The sequence below is a fragment of the Momordica charantia genome (assembly GCF_013281855.1).
Source record: "Momordica charantia cultivar OHB3-1 chromosome 2 unlocalized genomic scaffold, Mcharantia_2.0 BLBB01000002.1, whole genome shotgun sequence".
Classification (NCBI taxonomy): Eukaryota; Viridiplantae; Streptophyta; class Magnoliopsida; order Cucurbitales; family Cucurbitaceae; genus Momordica; species Momordica charantia.
The window spans coordinates 12,867,761-12,885,976 of NW_028275160.1; the positions used below are offsets into that span (position 1 = coordinate 12,867,761).

General features: G+C 43.4%; 2 protein-coding genes across 3 annotated transcripts; both read right to left on the reverse strand.

Moving 5' to 3' along the window:
- Positions 1-225: 225 nt before the first annotated feature.
- LOC111018893 (GTP-binding protein BRASSINAZOLE INSENSITIVE PALE GREEN 2, chloroplastic) lies at positions 226-4,092 on the reverse strand. 2 transcript variants are annotated; one of them, XM_088121211.1, is made up of 5 exons: positions 3,678-4,090; positions 3,226-3,314; positions 2,026-3,116; positions 1,383-1,550; positions 289-958 (listed from the first exon to the last, which is right to left on the reverse strand). In XM_088121211.1, exons 3-5 carry the CDS (start codon positions 2,959-2,961, stop codon positions 614-616), a joined length of 1,449 nt encoding a protein of 482 aa, XP_087977337.1. In that variant the 5' UTR covers positions 2,962-3,116; positions 3,226-3,314; positions 3,678-4,090; the 3' UTR covers positions 289-613. The 2 variants fall into 2 exon arrangements, with proteins under 2 accessions (XP_022150846.1, XP_087977337.1); XM_022295154.2 differs by having other exon boundaries at positions 226-958; positions 2,026-3,314; positions 3,678-4,092.
- Positions 4,093-12,607: 8,515 nt separating this feature from the next.
- LOC111018904 (uncharacterized) lies at positions 12,608-13,703 on the reverse strand. The gene is made up of 2 exons (XM_022295167.1): positions 13,603-13,703; positions 12,608-13,469 (listed from the first exon to the last, which is right to left on the reverse strand). The coding sequence occupies exons 1-2, from the start codon at positions 13,701-13,703 to the stop codon at positions 12,608-12,610; spliced, it is 963 nt and encodes a 320-aa protein (XP_022150859.1).
- Positions 13,704-18,216: the final 4,513 nt, after the last annotated feature.

Sequence of the window (18,216 nt, forward strand, 5' to 3'; positions counted from 1 at the left end):
GATGGCTATCCTCTTTGATCCTCAACAGAGCCTGTAATCGTCAAATGCATGTTGTTCATACCAAAAAGAGTAGAGGAATCAAATTGTTCCATCCTCATCGCAAAGCATTGTCAAACATGATTCAGTTGAATTCAAGTTCTATACGAAATGCAAAATCAGGTTACTGCAAATGAAAGAGAATAAAGAATATAAAGAATAGAAAGAAAGAAAAAAAGAGTAAGGAAAGAATCAGAAAGAGGCAGCTACAATCATACCAACTTTTCGGCACAGCAAAGTGAAAGTAGTAGATGAAACAATTGAACTCTCAAGCCAGTATCCTTATAAATGACGCAGTGTATTAAGTATCCTCTGATGAAGTAACTTGTGTTTAGCGGGCCGAGTGATCATCTTAACAGAATTATAGTTTATACATCCTCATAGCTCTTGTTCAAGCCTTAGCTTCACTAAGATTCGAACTATTGATTTGTGTCATCGAAGTTCGAAAGCCTTAAAAAACTCTATCTCCACGCATAAGTCTTGAAGAGGCAATGCCTGCCTTGTATTCTTCAGCATGAATTCCACATTGATGTAGATAACTTTCTGTACAATGCTACAAATTTAAGGTAGAATCATTTCATCCAACGCAAACTTTAGGGTCACCCTTTTTCCCCTTCTTTTCACTTCGATCAAGTGGTTTGTTTGCAGCCTGATCAGCCTTGGAGACAATTTTTGAGACTGTAAATCCAGCATCTTCAAAGAAGTTTGATCTGTAAGGGATGACAGAACTTCTAAGAACAACTTCGACTCCCTCGTAAGTCCATAGTCCTAAGACTGCTTCTCCTTTAAGTCCAATAGCAAACCACCCGAGGCCAGCAACAGCGGCGTCTACACAACTTGAATCCCAACTACTACAACAAACACGAAATTCCCTTCTCACCCATTTTCCAAGCTCCACAACTCGATCTTTGCCTATAGGTGGCTGAAGCATGAAACAATGACGATGCCTTAACAATTACATTTACTACAACAGAAACCCTAAATAGTTACATAAATGTAAGAGCGTCATTCATATTATCCTCTAAAGTAAAGGAAGTTCTGAAGTTAACTTTTCACAAATATGAGATCATGGCTTTCCAAAAAAGAATATGACACCCCAAATGTTGCAAAATGAAAACAAAAACTGCAGTTAAATCACCAGTTAACTATTGTAACACGATCATAACTCATAAGTATCGATTAATATCAATACGAGATAAACTATAGAAACCATATGCACATTCCTAAAACCATTTCATTTAGGAAGCCATTGACAATCAAACTCAGAATACGCTTATACAAACTGATTCTGAGACATCACTCAAATTTCAACAACATACAACAAATGGTTATAGTGCAAATAATACCTGTAACTGATTGCCAAAATGGTCCTCTTGTATCTTGCTTGCATTTTCTGTTTTCCCCATGTGTAATGGTAGATAAGGAGATGCCCACACGGTAACATAAATTGAATCTACAGTTGTTTCTTCCACATCTAGTCTCATGAGACCAGCGACATGAACTGTATGACCAGCCTACAGTATGGACAAAAATTTTGAAACCTCTAGCACCTTATTTGCTGGAAATAGTTGTCTATAGGAGATGATAAAAGGAAAAGTAGAAACTTAATACTCACAATTTCAACTTATGCTTGAAGTTAAAATTAACGTGTATGCTATTTTGCTTATTAGCCAATAAAAATTTCAGTTTGATCCATATAACAGATTTCAATATGTATGTTATCATACTTATTCTTTGGCACTACTATTTAATATTAGAAAAATCATATATCTTCTTAGTCGATAAACCGAACTAGTATTTAATGTTAGAAATATCATAAAGCTATTTGTGCATATTATTATTCTTTGGACTTGCTGGTATTTTTGCGAGGAATTTATGCCAAATTTTATGTCTCTTAATGAGTTTCAAATTTTTTTTTTCTTTAAAAGATTATGAATTTATAGTTCTTTGAAGGAATATATAACTAATCAGCATCTAAATCAGATTTACCTTTATCCTGTAAGTCCTCGGCTTCAATTCCTTGTTAATGTGAACAAGTTTCTGCTCTTCCCTGGTCAATCTCGTGGTAATCTGGTGCGGATTCAAAAGCCCAGGCGTATCGAACAACTTGGCTTGACCCGGAAGAATGCCCTCCACTCTGATTATCCCCAAAGTTGTTCCAGGCACTGCTGCTTCAGTCAATTGAGTGATCTTCCCACCAACGTGCATTCCTATTGAATTAATCAGCGTGCTTTTCCCAGCATTTTGTGCTCCAATTGCCCACACATTTCCTCTTGGCCCAACCAAACTAACAACATCCTCCACCAAATTTTTCAATCCCCAATCTCTAACGGCGCTTACCATGTGCAAGCTTGTTATCTTGTTCATTCCTCCTTCCCTCGCTCTCTGCCTCACCCAGTGCTCAAATCTCGTTGGTGATAACGAGGGAGGCAGCAGATCTATTTTTGTCACCACAAGCACCACTCTAGGCACATTCCCTGATTTCCCCTGTTTCCAGGCAGCTGAATTCTCCTCAATTGTCTCCGACACCAAATCCGCCACCTTCTTTGGAAATGACCCATCAAAATCTGCAGCATCAACGACCATCAACACGACAGATCGAGGTCCCGTAGTCGACACCAGCCTCCTACCGATAGTATGATCGAAATCGAAATCCGGCAACAAATTCTCTACTGTAGGATCCTTCACCTTCCCATAAAACCTCAAGGAGTGGCACCGCGAGCATACAACGGGAATTTGGGCTTTCTTGATCACATTCTCTTCAGTTTTCTGATTCCCAGACTCGATTACGAGGCCTCTCTTCAGGGAATCGGAGCATTCAGACTCATGATCAACGGGCACGAGATGAGTAAGCAATCGGTAATTGGAATCTTTTCTCGAGGGTTGGACGAAGAAGCCAGGATGGTTGGGATTGGTGTCTTGCATGTGAACTCCACAGCCAGGGCAGACGAGGAAGAATCGGGAAGCGGCTTCGTCGTAGTTGCCATCACGGGAGAGAAGCGAAGATTTTGGAGGTGTGGGTTTCGATGACAAAGAGTGGGAGAAACAACGCGACGGCAGAAATGGAAGGCTGGAAGAAGCTGGGTGAAGAATTCGAGGGTTTAAGCAAAAACGTGAAAAATAGTGCGAACTCACAGAACGGGAAGCGAAATGGAGAGAAAGAAGCGGCTTCAACATCAAAGCAGATACCTTTCGAGTAATCAGCATTGGTAATGGCAGTTTTTCTTCACCTCCCCAGTCTCCACAGTTCACAGGGTTTAGGTTCAGGGTTTAAGCCGCTGGAGAGTGTTAATAAGATAAAATTAGACCTCATAAATAGAAGGGAAAAAAAAAACAGCAAAATTCAAGAAACTCAACTCAAAAACTAAGAACGTAATCACTAAACTCAAAAAATGCACAACAACATTGGAATCATTTAACTCAAATTAAGAACAGAATCATTACTATTTCCCTCTACATACATACACCATCATATTGCAAAGGGAATGTTCCCACTTAAAAAATGGTACTGAGTTATTTGAAGGTGATGCAGCTAATTAGCCCAGAAATTTCCACAGAAGAACAACGGATTATAATTCGCAAAAACCAGAGCATATGCTTTGTCCAGTGAGATTAAGAGAGGATAAGAGACTAAGAGTGACCTGTGTGGTCTTCTTCTCTATGAATTTGGTAGCCGCAGGAAGAAGAAAGCAAAGAAAATAGTGGCGGATAGCTCTCTCGGTTAGCAAATAACGCCTGATTGAAGGTTGTAAAAGCCCAAAACCCAGAAATAGTCCAATACAGATCTGTAAAAATTAAAACCCAGATGCCAGACTTGTTAATTTCAGCTGGGTTCCCTTTCGTCTCCTAAATTCCAGATGCAGAATCGCAAATCCAGAAATGAAATCGAATAAACTGGAGAAGAAAGGGGCAGCACATGAATGTAGAATCACCGCCACCGGAGATAGTCACCTTCGCCGCTGGAGATGGGCGCCGGCGCCGGAGATGGGTCAGAGAGCGAGAGAGAGGGGAGGTCGTGAAGCGAAACTATTGTGAGAGAGATGGCGGCGCACGCAGTGTTTCGAACTTTAAACCCTATTCGGTTATAAAACTAACCGAACCGAACCAAATAAAAAATATTCGGTTCGGTTCGGTTCCTTACAGCAGCGAATTTGAGTTCGTGAGGGTTTCGAAGGGTCTGGCGAGGCCAAGATGAGCCCCTGTTTTGTTGGCTATTCTTCTTCCGTATAGCACTCCCCAACTAGGCCCTCCTTGCTTTTTTTTTTTTTCTCCGTGTCTCCGGGCCAATTTGGGACCTTTTCTGAAAAGGAAATGAAGGAACCATTTGATTTCTATACCATAAAAAGATTTATGTACATATTGGAACTTGAGATGGGAAATAATAAAATAAAATGGTTAGTTACCACATCGACAGAGGGCAAGATTGGTCGTAAAAGTTTTCAGAGAGTTGGGGCGAGAGAGCCTCCAAACAAAAGAGTTACAAATAAAACCAAGCCACGGATTTGGAGGAGAGATGAGAGTGGGGAGTTAGTAAATCTTCAGCAATGAGGCTCTTTTTATAGAGACTTAAAAGGCAGAGTGGGCCGTGTGGTGTGCGCACAACAGGGCGGTGGCTCACTCTTGACCCCGCCACGACACCTTGCCAATCAAATATTGAACCTCTAACCTCCACAGAATGAACAAGATAGCTTAATTGATAAGATGAGTGTTGATTTGTAAGCACTAAGTATTATTGGTTACTAAATTATCAAGAGTATGTTAAAACTAAATTTTTTCGAGTGCTTATCGATAAATATGTATCTTTTTATTTTTCACAAATAAAGTGATAGTTATTTATTCTATTTTCTCTCTTTTATTTTATACCTTCTTCTTTCTTAATTTTTAATTTTTTAATCATGTTAATTAGGAAAAACCTACCTACCATGCTTAAAATGTTATTCTTCCTTGAAATTAACAATAAAAAAGTATGGTTTAGTTATATTTAGTTTTGTAAATTCAACTCTTTCTTTTAGTACATTTAGTACAATAAAAGTATGGGTGACAGAGTGAATATCCAACATTTAGAGAAGAAACGTTTATTTATGTGTGTATATATGTTTAAGAAAGTGAACTAATATATTATTTGTATATAATTAATATCAAACTATTGCTGAAAAGATAATAGTATTACTTAATTATGAATTATGAGTGGTGAATCAATTAATTAATATAATCATTTGATCTTTTAGTAAAATAATCTATTCTCTCTGTGACAGCATTCAGAACTAAAGTAAATTGTTTTTTACCACATGGAACTCAATTCTTTTTTGACTTGTTAGACAATCTTCTTTGTTCCCTGGATGGAATTTTTATTATTCTCTCGTGGAGGCAGTCGAACTTGCTGAGTGCTGGCATTTCTTTACTAGCTTACGAGGGATCGTTGAGGTTTAAATTTGATTTACTTCATCTTTTTATGAGCAGATGGGGTTTGTTTATGCAAGAAATTGCACAACGTCAATCTAGCTCGAACCCGGTCCTTGCTCCGACTTGAAACGCTAAGGGAAGATCTGCACAAGGGGGCAAAATCTTCGACACTCAAGTCAGTAAGTAGCTCGGACTCTACATTAAGTTCGAGGAGAAATTCGATACTTGATGGTGAAATGAGGCCCTCTATTTATAGGTTTAGGCTCCTACAGGGGTCGCGACAGGCGGTTACCTTGGTCGGGTTTGAGGTCGGATGTGTCGGGCTCGAGCAGATCTAACTCGAACACTTTCCTTGTAAAAGACAAGTTGATTCTTTATAGAAAATAGGAAAGTCTTCCACATCGGAAGGTTCCGAGATGGAACTTCGTAAATCGTTCTTTCGAATCTTCCCAGGATGGCCAATCCCTGTCCTCCACGTGACAAGGAGATTTTTCCTCCCAAACATTGGTCCCCTCTCTGCCAGGTTCGATCTCGATCTGGCAGAGAAGTTGTCCTCCTTGCAAAACTAATCCACGTGGTGACTTCCGATGTCGTCATAGTAATTATGACCGTTGAAAAACCTCGAAAATAAAATCGGTGTCCGGTGCACACTCGAATACTTCTGACGATCGAAATTCTTCCGATATGGGTCGTCCTTTTTTTTGACACGTGTACAATCAGGATTAATTTCAAGGAGACTATAAATATCCCCAAGGCTTCATCTCTGCTTTCTACGCTTTCTGAAATCTTGGAGTCCGACCTGATCAGATCGGAGTTTTTGCCTTAGGTCAGTCTCGTTCCTTCGCTTTCTTTTCGCTTTCTTTTTTTAATTTTAAAGTCATGTCGACATCCTCTAGCTCCCCAAGTTCATCTAGTAGTAGCTTGTCTAATAGCGCAGCTCAAAGTGGGGACTCTTCACCCAAGAAGGCCGATTCTGTAGAGGAATTTGCAAGTAGGTTAGACTCCGAACTGGAGAAAGAAATAGAAAACTTTAGGTTCTCTGACGATGACGAAGATGATAGCGATACATCGACCTCGGGCCAAGGTTTAGAGTACTCCTCCCAAATGCTTGAGAACTACCTCGACCCCCTTCGTAGGAGATATAACATACCAGATGACATTATCCTTAGGCTTCCTAAGGAAGAGGAGCAAGCCGACAATCCACCCGAATGGTGCTTGACCCTTTACTTGAAGATGTTTGAGTACAGCTTCCGCCTGCTCGTTCATCCTTTAGCGCAGGAGTTCTTAGTCCGAACCAGGTTAGCTCCTGCTCAAGTGGCCCCCAATGGATGGGGAGTCATCTCTAGTTTGGCTGTCTTATTTTGGCTAAGATGCAGGGAGGTAGACGATCTAGACCTCCTTGGAGTCGACCAGCTCTTAGCCTACTTTGAGGTCAAGCGGATCTCTAGGAAGTCGAGGAGGTACTACTTGTGTGCTAGGAAGGGCGCAAGAGGCATTCTGAAAGGTCCGACCTCCATAAAGAAGTGGGTTGGAAAATGGTTCTTCACCTCCAGAGCGTGGCTGGCTAAGAACGAGTCCGACCTGCCCTTCCACAACGTCCCTTGTAGGTTTGGGAACTTAGGTAAGAAGTTGAGTCTTTACCTGCTTTTAATTATTTCTCTTCATAGTTTAACTCGTAGCTTTTGCCAATTTCAGTCGCTATAAGACCGATCCCTCAGCTTTCTGAGTCGACCTTCAACGCTTTGAAGTTTTTCAAAGGCAAATTCAGGAGCGGTAAGCAAATCAGCACGCTTATAACAGACAAGCTTCTCCTCGCCTTCGGATTGCTTGATTACAATCCTCTCTTAGCCCCACCCGAAGCTCGGAGACCGAACTCGGAACTAGGTTGGTTGCCTTTGGGCATTTTGTACTCAATCTCTGGCGTTTTTCTTACTTTGCGTCTAATTCACCCTTGTTTTCCTTGCAGCCATGGTGTGCGACTTCTCCCATGACGTCAAGCGCAAGCGCCCTCGCGCTGGACAGACCTCCAAGGCTAAGAAAGCGCCCAGCCCTGTTGTTGCTAACCCTCCTACCGAGGTCCAAGTGGTTGAGGTCGAACGCGGAGCGGCTTCACTGCAAGGAGCTGTAGTGGCTGGAACTTCCCAAGATCAAGAGATCCTTAAGGTCTCCCCCCTTAGGGAGGTTCGGAGGAGGGCCTCCCCCAAAAAGTCCAAGAAGAAGAAATGGAAAGTCCATCACTCCGAGGACGAGGTGAGGGAGATACGCGCTGAACGGCGAGTCAGTCCTTTCGTGGACTTAGTTGACGATCCCGAGGCAAGAATGGACGGTACCTCGGATGTCGATATGAGGTTCAAGATCGAACCTTCAAGTGCCGGGGTGAAGGAGAACGTCATGTGGATGTCAAGCGCCTGCTTCGACCGTTGTTGGAGAAGGGCGTCTAAGTTTGTTAGTGCCCCGGGGTCTACTATCCAACGAATGTTGGACTACTCGGCTAAGGTATGATCTGATACTTTTGTCTTCGCACAATCTTTACGGGACTAACCCTTGTCTATTTTGCCTTCTTTTTTCAGATTCATGCTGCCATCTGCCAGGCCACTCTTATGATGAAGGCCGAATTGGAGGGGTGCGACTTTCTTACTGTGAAGGAACGGGAGGCTTCCTCGGCCGCATTGGAGGTTGCCGCTGCCTTAGAAGGGGAGCTCAAAGAGGCGCGCGCTGAGGCTCAGGCGTGGAAGTCCACCTCCAAAGCCAACAAGGCCGAGCTCAAGAGCGTCAAGGCAGAGGCCGCTCGCCACATGGAGAACTTCAGGGGTGCGCATGCTGTGGTCAAGTGCCTTGAGAAGGAGAAGTTCACGTTGATGAAGAAGAACGACGAACTTGAGCGCCTCCGAGAAAACTTAGAAGACAAGCTACAGACTCGTGACTTCGAGATGGCAGAGCTAAAGGCAAAGCTTGAGCTGGCGGAGTCCAAGCTTAGTAACGGGGTTCTTCTAGAGGAGGCTTTCCGCCAGCATCCTGACTTCGATGGATTTGCCAAGGACTTCAGCAACGCCAACTCCAGGTTTCTGATGAAGGGGGTCAAAGAGGTGGCTCCCGAGCTCGACCTTGAGCCTATCAAGCTCAGGTATGCCCAGAAGTGGGCTTCGAGTCCAAACGGGACTCCTGGCCCCCAAGACTTTGTGGATCAATGCCTGAAAGAGCTCGAGTCTGACGCCAAGCTCGACAAGGAGGAGGACGCGGCCCCTTCTTCCCAAGAAGTTGATGGGACTCTCCCTCCAACTGTTGGCGTGAACTCCTCCCAAGAGGTCGGGCTGATAGACTCTCAGGAGGTTGATATTCTTGGGTTTCAAGGCGAGCTCAGGTCGCACCTCGGAAGCAGCTGAGGCTTCTCCAACTCTTCCTGCTTCTCTTGTCGTACTTTTACTTCTCTCCCTTTTTATACTGGGTCTCGAGGTCTATACGCCTCGGCCCAAACTTCGATTATCAATACAATATTTCTTTTTTAAATTCTACCTTAAGTTTTGTCATACCATACTTCATATTTGCAAGTTTTTAAAGGTTTTAAATTTTCTAAGTCTTAGCCCACATCTCACCTCGAACTCGTAGGTTTTGATGGTTCGAATTTTCTAAGTCTTACTTCACATCTTACCTCAAACTCGTAGGTTCTGAAGGTTTGAATTTTCTAAGTCTTAGTGCACGTCTGGCCCTCATTTAATTTTACATCGAACTCAAACCCTTAGGAGACATGAAATTAAATAATACAGAGCTCTTTGCTGGAATTAACCCCTGAAAGATTTTTACAAGTCCCCTTCTACATTGGATCATTTCGACATTTCAAGGGTAATGCCGCTTCAGGTGTTTTGCATTCCACGGATGAAGAAGTAGGTTCCTTCAAGATCAGCAAGCATATACGTCCCAGTTCAGATTATTCCTTTGACTTCGAATGGCCCCTCCCAACCTGGTTCCAACGCGTCAGCATGCTTCTGTACTTTGCGAAGGACTATGTGTCCGACCTAGAAGCTCTAAGGTCGGACTCTCGAGTTGTAGTGTCTTGCCATTCGATTTTTGTAGGGCCGCTTCCCTTCTTTCGTCGAGGAGGTCAAGGTTGAGAAGTAGCTCTTCCTCGTTCCTTGTCTGCTTGTAGTAATCTATCTTTTCAGTTGGCATACCGATTTCTACAGGCACCATGGCCTCAGAGCCAAAGGCCATAGCGAAGGGAGTTTCGCCAGTAGGCTCCCGAGAGGTAGTTTGATAGGACCAGAGTACTTCAGGTAACTCGTCGGCCCACCATCATTTCCTTGCGTCCAGCTGTAGCTTAAGGCCGCGCTTAATGATTTTGTTGATCGCCTCTACTTGTCCATTGGCTTTAGGGTGAGCGGGGGAATAACAGGGGTGACTAATTCTGAGTTTGAGGCAGAAATCCTTGAACTTTGTGTTGTCGAACTGCTTGCCATTGTCCGTCACAATAGCATTAGGTATGTCGAAGCGATAGACAATGTTTGTCTAAATGAAGGTCGTGACTCTGGCCTCCGTGATTGTCGAGAGTGCCTCGGCCTCGGCTACAACGGCATACTTAGTATGTCCCTTACCCAATGGGAAAGGTCCGATTAAGTCCATTCCCCATTGTGCAAAGGGCCATGGAGCTGAGATCGGAGTCAGCAGCTTAGGAGGCTGATGGATGATGTTCATGAAGCGCTGGCAGTTGTCACACGCTCTCACAAACTCTTTTGCGTCTCGGTCGACCGTGGGCCAGTAATAACCTTGACGAATGACCTTGGCCGACAAGGACCTGACCTCCGAATAATTGCCACAGACCCCTTCGTGTACTTCCCTAAGAACATAGTTCCCATCTTCTATGGAAATGCACTTCAGGAGGGGTAAGGAAAACCCCTGCCGGTACAATAATCCATCTCGGAGTAGGTACCGAGTTGCTTTCCGTGTCATCTTCTTTGCTTCCTTCGGGTATGTTGGGATATTGCCTTCTAGGAAGTCCCTGATTGGATCCATCTATGATGGAGGCTGGGAGTCAACTTCCATCACATCTGGCTCTAGGATAGAATGGTTATCCAAGATTTCCATTGAGACTGATCTCGCCAGGTTGGTCTCATACGCAAATGCCAATTTGGCTAAAGCATCAGCATTGGAGTTCTCTAACCTTGGAATTTGGCTTATTTCATAAGCTTGGAAGTAGGTAAGGTGCGACCTGACCTTTCCCAGATATTTCTCCATCCGATGGTCTTTTGCCTGATACTCTTCCTTGATTTGATTCACCATCAGCTGGGAATCGCTGGAAATCTGAAGGTGGCTGGCTCCGAGTCCCCCTACCATGCGTAACCCGGCCAACAGGGTTTCGTACTTGGCCTCATTGTTTGAGGTACGGAAATTGAAGCGAAGGGCATACTCGAAACGCATGCCATCCGGGGCATGGAGAAGCACTCTTGCGCCACAACCTCTTTCATTTAAAGATCCGTCCATATACATCGTCCACAGTTGGTCGGACTCGGAGGTTTGAGCTGGTGGAGGAGTGAGTTCTGCTATGAAATCTACAACGATTTGCCCCTTCACAGCCGTTTGGGGTTCGAACTGGATATCATACTCGCTCAGCTCCATAGCCCATTTCATTAAACGGCTAGACGTCTTTAGCTTACAGAAAACTTGCTTCAATGGCAAGTTTGTGACCATGGTCATGATATGGGCTTGGAAGTAAGACCTCAGCCTGCGTGCCGAGGTGACTAAGGCGAAGGCCAGTTTCTCCATTTGGGGATACCTAGTCTCGGCCTCGGTCATGACTTTACTTGTGTAGTAAACAGGATTTTGTTGTACTTCATCTTGCTTGATTAGGGTCGAGCTGACTGCGTTGTCTGACACGACCAAGTACAAATGTAGCTTGTCTCTTGGCAGGGGCTTCGCGAGCAACGATGCCGAGCAGAGGTAGCTTTTGAATTCTTCAAAGGCTGTTTCACACTCGATCGTCCATTCAAAAGGTCTATTCTTCCTTAGAGTTTTGAAGAAAGGGATGCATTTATCCGTGGACCTGGAGACAAACCTATTGAGGGAAGCAATTCTCCCATTAAGGCATTGTAGCTGCTTAAGGGTCTTTGGGGCTTGCATCTCAAGCACAACCTTTATCTTCTCCGGGCCTCTATTCCTCGGTTATTCACCATAAACCCAAGAAATTTGCCAGATGAAACTCCAAAGGCACACTTGACAGGATTCAACTTCATCTGGTACTTGCGAAGGACCCCAAAAGTCTCAGTCAAGTCGGCCAGGTGCGACCTGGACTGCTTGCTCTTCACAAGCATGTCATCCACGTAAACCTCTATATTGCGTCTGATTTGGTTGGCAAACATTTTGTTTACCATCTTTTGATAACTTGCCCATGCATTCTTTAGACCGAAAGGCATGACCTTATAGCACTACAGACCTTGATCGGTTATGAAAAAGGTGTGGACTTGGTCTGGTTCGTGCATCTTTATTTGGTTGTATCCAGAGTAGGCATCCATGAAGGTGAGCAGCTCGTGTCCGGCCGTAACGTCTACGAGCTGGTCGATCCTTGGTAGTGGGAAACAATCTTTTGTGCAGACGTTGTTAAGATTGATGAAGTCCACACACATTCTCCACTTTCCGTTGGATTTTTTAACTAAGACAACGTTAGAGAGCCATTCGGGATACATAATTTCTTTAATATATTCAGCTTTTAGCATTTTCCTTACTTCCTCAACAATTACATCACTCCTCTCCTTATTTACAGGTCTTTTTTTCTATTTAATAGGTCGGAATCATGGGTCGATGTTGAGGCGATGGACCATTATCTTTGGATCAATGCCCGACATGTCCTCATGAGACCAAGCGAACACGTCCGAGTTTGCCCTGACAAAGGAGATGAGCTCTTCCCTGTCCGCGACCCCCAGCTTGGTGCCTATGCTCACTTGCTTCTTTGGACTAAGCAAAGGGACAAGCTCCAACTCCTCTGTGGGCGCAGCTACCTCTCATTTGTTAGTTTGGGGCAGTTCGTCCTCGGGAGTTTGAGTAGATGGATTTGGAATATTTGACTGTTCTTCCAAAGCACACATTGCTGATCCCTTGAGTGTAGATGTATAGCACTCTCGGGATGTTTCTGCTCTCCTCGGATCATGGCGACTCCGTTGATCATAGAGTACTACATGACTTAATGTAGAGTCGACGGGATGGCCCGAAGTGAATGAATAATAGGTCGGCCGAAAATGGCATTGTAGGCCGATCGGCCATCAATCACCACGAACTCGGCCATTTGCGTGACTTGGGCGTCACCTTGGCCGATGGTAATAGGAAGGTCAATGCAGCCTTTGGGGGTGACTGATTCTCTTGCGAATCCAACTAAGGGTGTTGGACTCTTCTTCAACTGTGCCTTGGTCCATCTCAGCGTTAAGTAAGTGGTAAGAGATAGAATGTTGGCCGAAGCACCTCTATCCATTAACACCTTTCTGACCTGAACGTGGTCAATCAGCAGCGAGATCACCAAGGCGTCATTGCGGGGCAAATGTACCCCCTCAAAGTCGGAATCGGAGAAAGAGATAGGGTAGGTCGGCTTCCGTTCTTGAATGGTGCAGACTTCACACCGAACCTCCCTGACAAGCTCCTTCCTCTTGTTTCGGGATTGGCCTCCACTAGGGCCGCCAAAGATGGTATTGATGACCGCAGGTCGGTCATCCCTCCGAGGTGGCGTCTTTGAACGCTTCCTCTCTTGTTTCTTTTCTACCGAGCTCGAGCCTAACTTGCCTACATATTTTTTGAAGTAGCCATCTTGAATCAGGTCTTCAATTTGGTGCTTTAACTCCCAATAACTCATGGTATCATGGCCATGGTCGTGATGAAATCGACAGTACCTGTCCTTGCTGCATTTCTTGAGGTCTCCTCTAGGCTTATGAGGTCGCTTGAGGAGCTTTTCTAAACCGTTCTCCTCGATATTGGTGAGAATCTCAGAGATCAGAATGGTGGTTGGAGTGTACCTCTCATAAGGCCCTCTCGGATCTCCTATAGTCAGATCGATCCTGGGAAGACGATCTTTTGTCTTTAGACTTGGAATCAGACTTCCCTTTTCTCTTGGCCACCTGACTTCTTCTGGTCGGACCTCTTGTCCGTCTGACCTAACTTGGTTCTAAGTAGCTCTTGCGCATCTATGACCTTCTTAGCCTCTGTAAGACCTCAGCGAAGGTTGATCGCACTTCCTCGCCCAGCTTGACTGTCAGAGTCTCGTCGGCCAGGCCAGTGAGAAAGTAACACATGGCCGAGTCGTCAGAGCAATGCGCGACCTTAAGCTGCTCCTCTTAGAAGCGGGTCACGTATTCTCTCAAAGTCTCGCCTTCTTTCTGTCGGATGGTGGCGAGATGGATGGCTGTCTCTCTGTCATAGTGCCGAGAAGAGAACTGGCTGATGAACTCTTTCCCCAGCTGACTGTAGGTCGAGATCAACCTTGCTGGTAGCCTCCTATACTAGAACCGAGCACTCCCCATGTCTATCTCTTTTATAACACTTATAAACTATAGGCATGCTTCATAACCATACATTCAAATCATAATTTGAATCTATCATGCATACTATACTTTATAACTACTTATAAGATATCTCATGCATGATACATAGTAGTTATAAAGTATAGTATGCATGATAGATTTAAATTATGATTTGAATGTATGGTTATGAAGCATGCCTATAGTTTATAAGTGTTATAAAAGAGATAGACATTAAAATCCATAATAAAGATAATATGCATGCTCACTTAGGGTTAAATGGCCAATGCAAAAGTTTTCATAGGCAAAAACTAGGTCGTTTCTCATAAATTGGTAAAACATGAACACTCACCCGATAAAATCTTGTCTAAGGCTGGGGTATTTAAGTTGACGGTTTACGGAACACCCCCTACCTGGAGATTGAGTCGGTTCTTGAGTTGTGTTAACCAATTTCATGAGCATGCGTGAGCGGTGTGAGGTAATAAAATTGGTTTATCACCTAGACATCGTAGGTTTAAATCCAATATAAGAGTTATATTTGGATGAATCACCTAGACTTAGGATATGTTTATTTAGCCTGAATATATGCCTAAAGTGAAAATATACCCTAAAACCGTCTAGAACACTTCAGCTGGAGATTAGTAACATATTATTAGCTCTAGCGTCCCTAAGAGTTCACAACGTGAGATCCATGCTTGGCTTCGTGCCGCCCTGGGAGCGGCCTCCCTTCGGAGAGTGTTTGCATGGGTTATGAACAGGGTGAATAGGGGAAGTAGTTCATAGTAAGTGGGTGAAGGATTAGTGTCAACAAAATCCTACGGTCTCTTCCATTAGGTCGCACCGTGAGAGTCCTATAATGCGCCTGCATGTCTGCCCTGGAGCGACCTTACCAATCGGAGGGTGGTATTATAGGATTCGGAACACCGCGAACTCCTAAAAGGATAGGATTTCTTAGATTCGTTTTCAATCTTGACTTTCCAATTTTGGGAGCATATTGATCCTAATCTTAGAAGTTTGAAAGTGGAAGGTCACACTTACAAGAATTACTAAGAGTTAGTATATTCTTGACCAAACCAAACGATAACTAAAGGCTATAGGAATAACAATTATTCTGGTATTAGCATTTAGTCAAGATTGTCTTAATTCAATGGAGTAATGGTTGACTGCCTCTCGGTGGAGGCTGTTCTAAACCATTGAAGTATCGTTGCAAATATAAATAAAAATTGGGTACTTTATTGGAATTTGCTAAACTTAAAATTGGATTTAGAACTTATATAAAGTATGTTTGTTTTTCAGCATGAATAGCTCAATAGTTCAACTCTTAGCTTCGGGAAAACTAAACGGAGATAATTATTCAACGTGGAAAAACAATCTGAATACAATACTAGTCGTCGATGACCTACGATTCGTCTTAACTGAGGAATGTCCACAAACCCCTGCCGCAAATGCCAACCGAAATGTTCGGGAAGCATTTGATCGATGGGTCAAAGCCAACGATAAGGCCCGTGTCTACATTCTTGCAAGCATGACTGATGTATTGGCAAAGAAACATGAACCCTTGATGACTGCAAAGGAAATCTTGGATTCATTAAAGGCAATGTTCAGGCAACCTTCATCGACTTTGAGACACGAGGCACTTAAATACGTTTACAACAAGCATATGAAGGAGGGGACCTCTGTCAGAGAACATGTCCTGGACATGATGGTCCACTTCAATACTGCTGAAGTGAATGGGGCCACCATTGATGAGGCAAGTCAAGTAAGTTTTATTATGGAGTCTCTTCCGAAGAGCTTCATACCTTTTCAGACCAATGCTGCTCTGAATAAAATAGAATTCAACTAGACAACCCTTCTAAACGAGCTCCAGCGTTTCCAGAACCTTACTAAAGCTAAGGGGAAGGAAGTGGAGGCAAACGTTGCCACCAGAAAGAAAATACCAAGAGGTTCGACCTCTAAAGCAAAAGCTGGACCTTCAAAAAACAGAAATGTTCAAATGAAGAAGAAGAAGGAAAAGGGGAAGGCTCCCGTGGTTGACAAGGGAAAGAATGTTACAAAGGGAATCTGTTTCCATTGCAACCAAGACGGGCATCGGAAGAGAAATTGCCCGAAGTACCTTGCCGAGAAGAAGGCAGAGAAAGCAACGACAGGTAAATACGATTTACTAGTTGTTGAAACATGTTTAGTGGAGTATGATACTTCCACCTGGGTACTTGATTCAGAAGCCACTAACCATATTTGTTTCTCATTTCAGGAAACTAGTTCCTGGAAGAAGCTGGAAGAAGGCGAGATAATTCTCAAAGTTGGAACTGGAAATGTTGTCTCAGCCAAAGCAGTGGGAGATTTAAAGTTGTTTTTTGACGATAGATACATTTTACTAGAAAATGTTTTGTATGTTCCTCTTATGAAAAGGAACTTAATATCTATCTCATGTTTATTAGAACAAATGTATAGAATATCCTTTGAAATTAATGAAGCGTTCATATTCAAAAAAGGTATTCAAATTTGTTCTGCTATACTCGAAAACAACTTATATAAGTTAAGACCGACCAGAGCAAATTTTATCTTTATGACTGAGATGTTTAGAACTGTCGAAACTCAGAATAAAAGACAAAAGGTTTCTTCTAACGCTTTATTATGGCACTTAAGACTTGGACATATAAATCTCAATAGGATTGGGAGGCTGGTTAAGAGTGGACTTTTAAATAAGTTAGAAGATAACTCCTTACCACCATGTGAGTCCTGTCTTGACGGAAAAATGACTAAAAGATCTTTTACTGGAAAGGGTTTTAGAGCCACGATACCCTTAGAGCTCGTTCACTCAGACCTTTGTGGACCGATGAACGTAAGAGCTCGAGGTGGGTATGAATATTTCATCAGCTTCATTGATGATTATTCTAGGTATGGTCATATTTACCTAATGCATAACAAGTCTGAAACCCTTGAAAAGTTCAAGGAATATAAGGCAGAAGTTGAAAACCAATTAGGTAAATCAATAAAGACACTTCGATCGGATCGAGGTGGAGAGTACATGGACTTGAAATTCCAAGACTATTTGATAGAACATGGAATAAAGCCCGTAGCTGCACTCTCCTCACTGCAGATCTAAGGATAATCCCGAGTAAACAGAAGTTCATAGTTAGCTCAGGATTAAGATCGAGTTACCTAGGCCATCAAAGTTAAGATAGTCAGTGTCAAACAGTAAACGGTGTTATAAAGTAAAAGTGACTATCTCATGGTCCGGTCTTATGCAAACTCTTTGCACGGGACACCCTCACTCGCATGTCTTCACATGAACGAATTAGGATCACATCGTTTGTACTAGTTACAAAGTGGGCCGCATCCATAGTGTCCCCAGAATAAGGCGCCCAACCTTATTCCTATACTATAGACCATTTAGACTGTTAACTCAAACTTGATCCATATTTATGTCTTTTACATAGAGTTTGAGTCTCAGGTAACAGTCTAGGATCCTTTATTTTATTGGATTTAGATATAGTAAGAACATTTTATTGGATCAATAACTACTTATTGATTAAAACCTTCAATAACAACTTTATTGAATGATAAAAGTATATCTGTCATTTTCAAACTATGAGTTTTAGGACATAAAACCCAACACCCGCATCATCTCATTATATGTCTCATCCATGTTGCGCACTCGGTTACGCATGTCATCTAACTCCCGCTGGAGGGTAGCGAGAACCTCATGGTCCGCAACTGGCGTGGCCCTTCGATAAGTCTTTCTAAAGGTCCCACCTCGACCTCGGTTGGTCTTGCTAGGCTTCGGATGTGCTGGGGGCAGGATAGTATTAGCGTTGCAGGTGGACCTCCGAGGTGGCTCCATTTCTTGCCCTGCCCGAGCCTGATCTTCAGTTAACTTGGCGTCGACTTCACGTTGAGCATCATTATTCGCATTTAGAGCCCTCCGTTCTGCGGTATTTGTAGAATCTTCTGAATGAACCATCTCGGATCAGACTGCTATTGTTGTTGGGACGACTTGTAATGTCTTCCCTACATATGGCGTCAAATGTTTATGCAAGAAATTGCACAACGTCAATCTAGCTCGAACCCGATCCTTGCTCCAACCTGAAACGCTAAGGGAATATCTGCACAAGAGGGCAAAATCTCCGACGCTCAAGTCAGTAAGCAGCTCGGACTCTATATTAAGTTAGAGGAGAAATTCGATACCTGATGGTGAAATGAGGCCCTCTATTTATAGGTTTAGCTCCGATAGGCGTCGCGACAGGCGGTTACCTTGGTCGGATTTGAGATCGAATGTGTCGGACTC

Excerpts from the sequence above, each read along its gene's own strand:
- LOC111018893 (XM_022295154.2), bottom strand. The coding sequence starts at position 3,243 with ATGCTGATTACTCGAAAGGTATCTGCTTTGATGTTGAAGCCGCTTCTT. Across the intron at positions 1,551-2,025 it reads CGAGGACTTACAGGATAAAG|GCTGGTCATACAGTTCATGT; the intron begins GTAAATCTGATT and ends TCCATACTGTAG. Across the intron at positions 959-1,382 it reads ATTTTGGCAATCAGTTACAG|CCACCTATAGGCAAAGATCG; the intron begins GTATTATTTGCA and ends TTCATGCTTCAG.
- LOC111018904 (XM_022295167.1), bottom strand. The coding sequence starts at position 13,703 with ATGTGTTACTTTCTCACTGGCCTGGCCGACGAGACTCTGACAGTCAAG. Across the intron at positions 13,470-13,602 it reads GTCTTACAGAGGCTAAGAAG|GATCGATCTGACTATAGGAG; the intron begins GTCATAGATGCG and ends TCGTCTTCCCAG.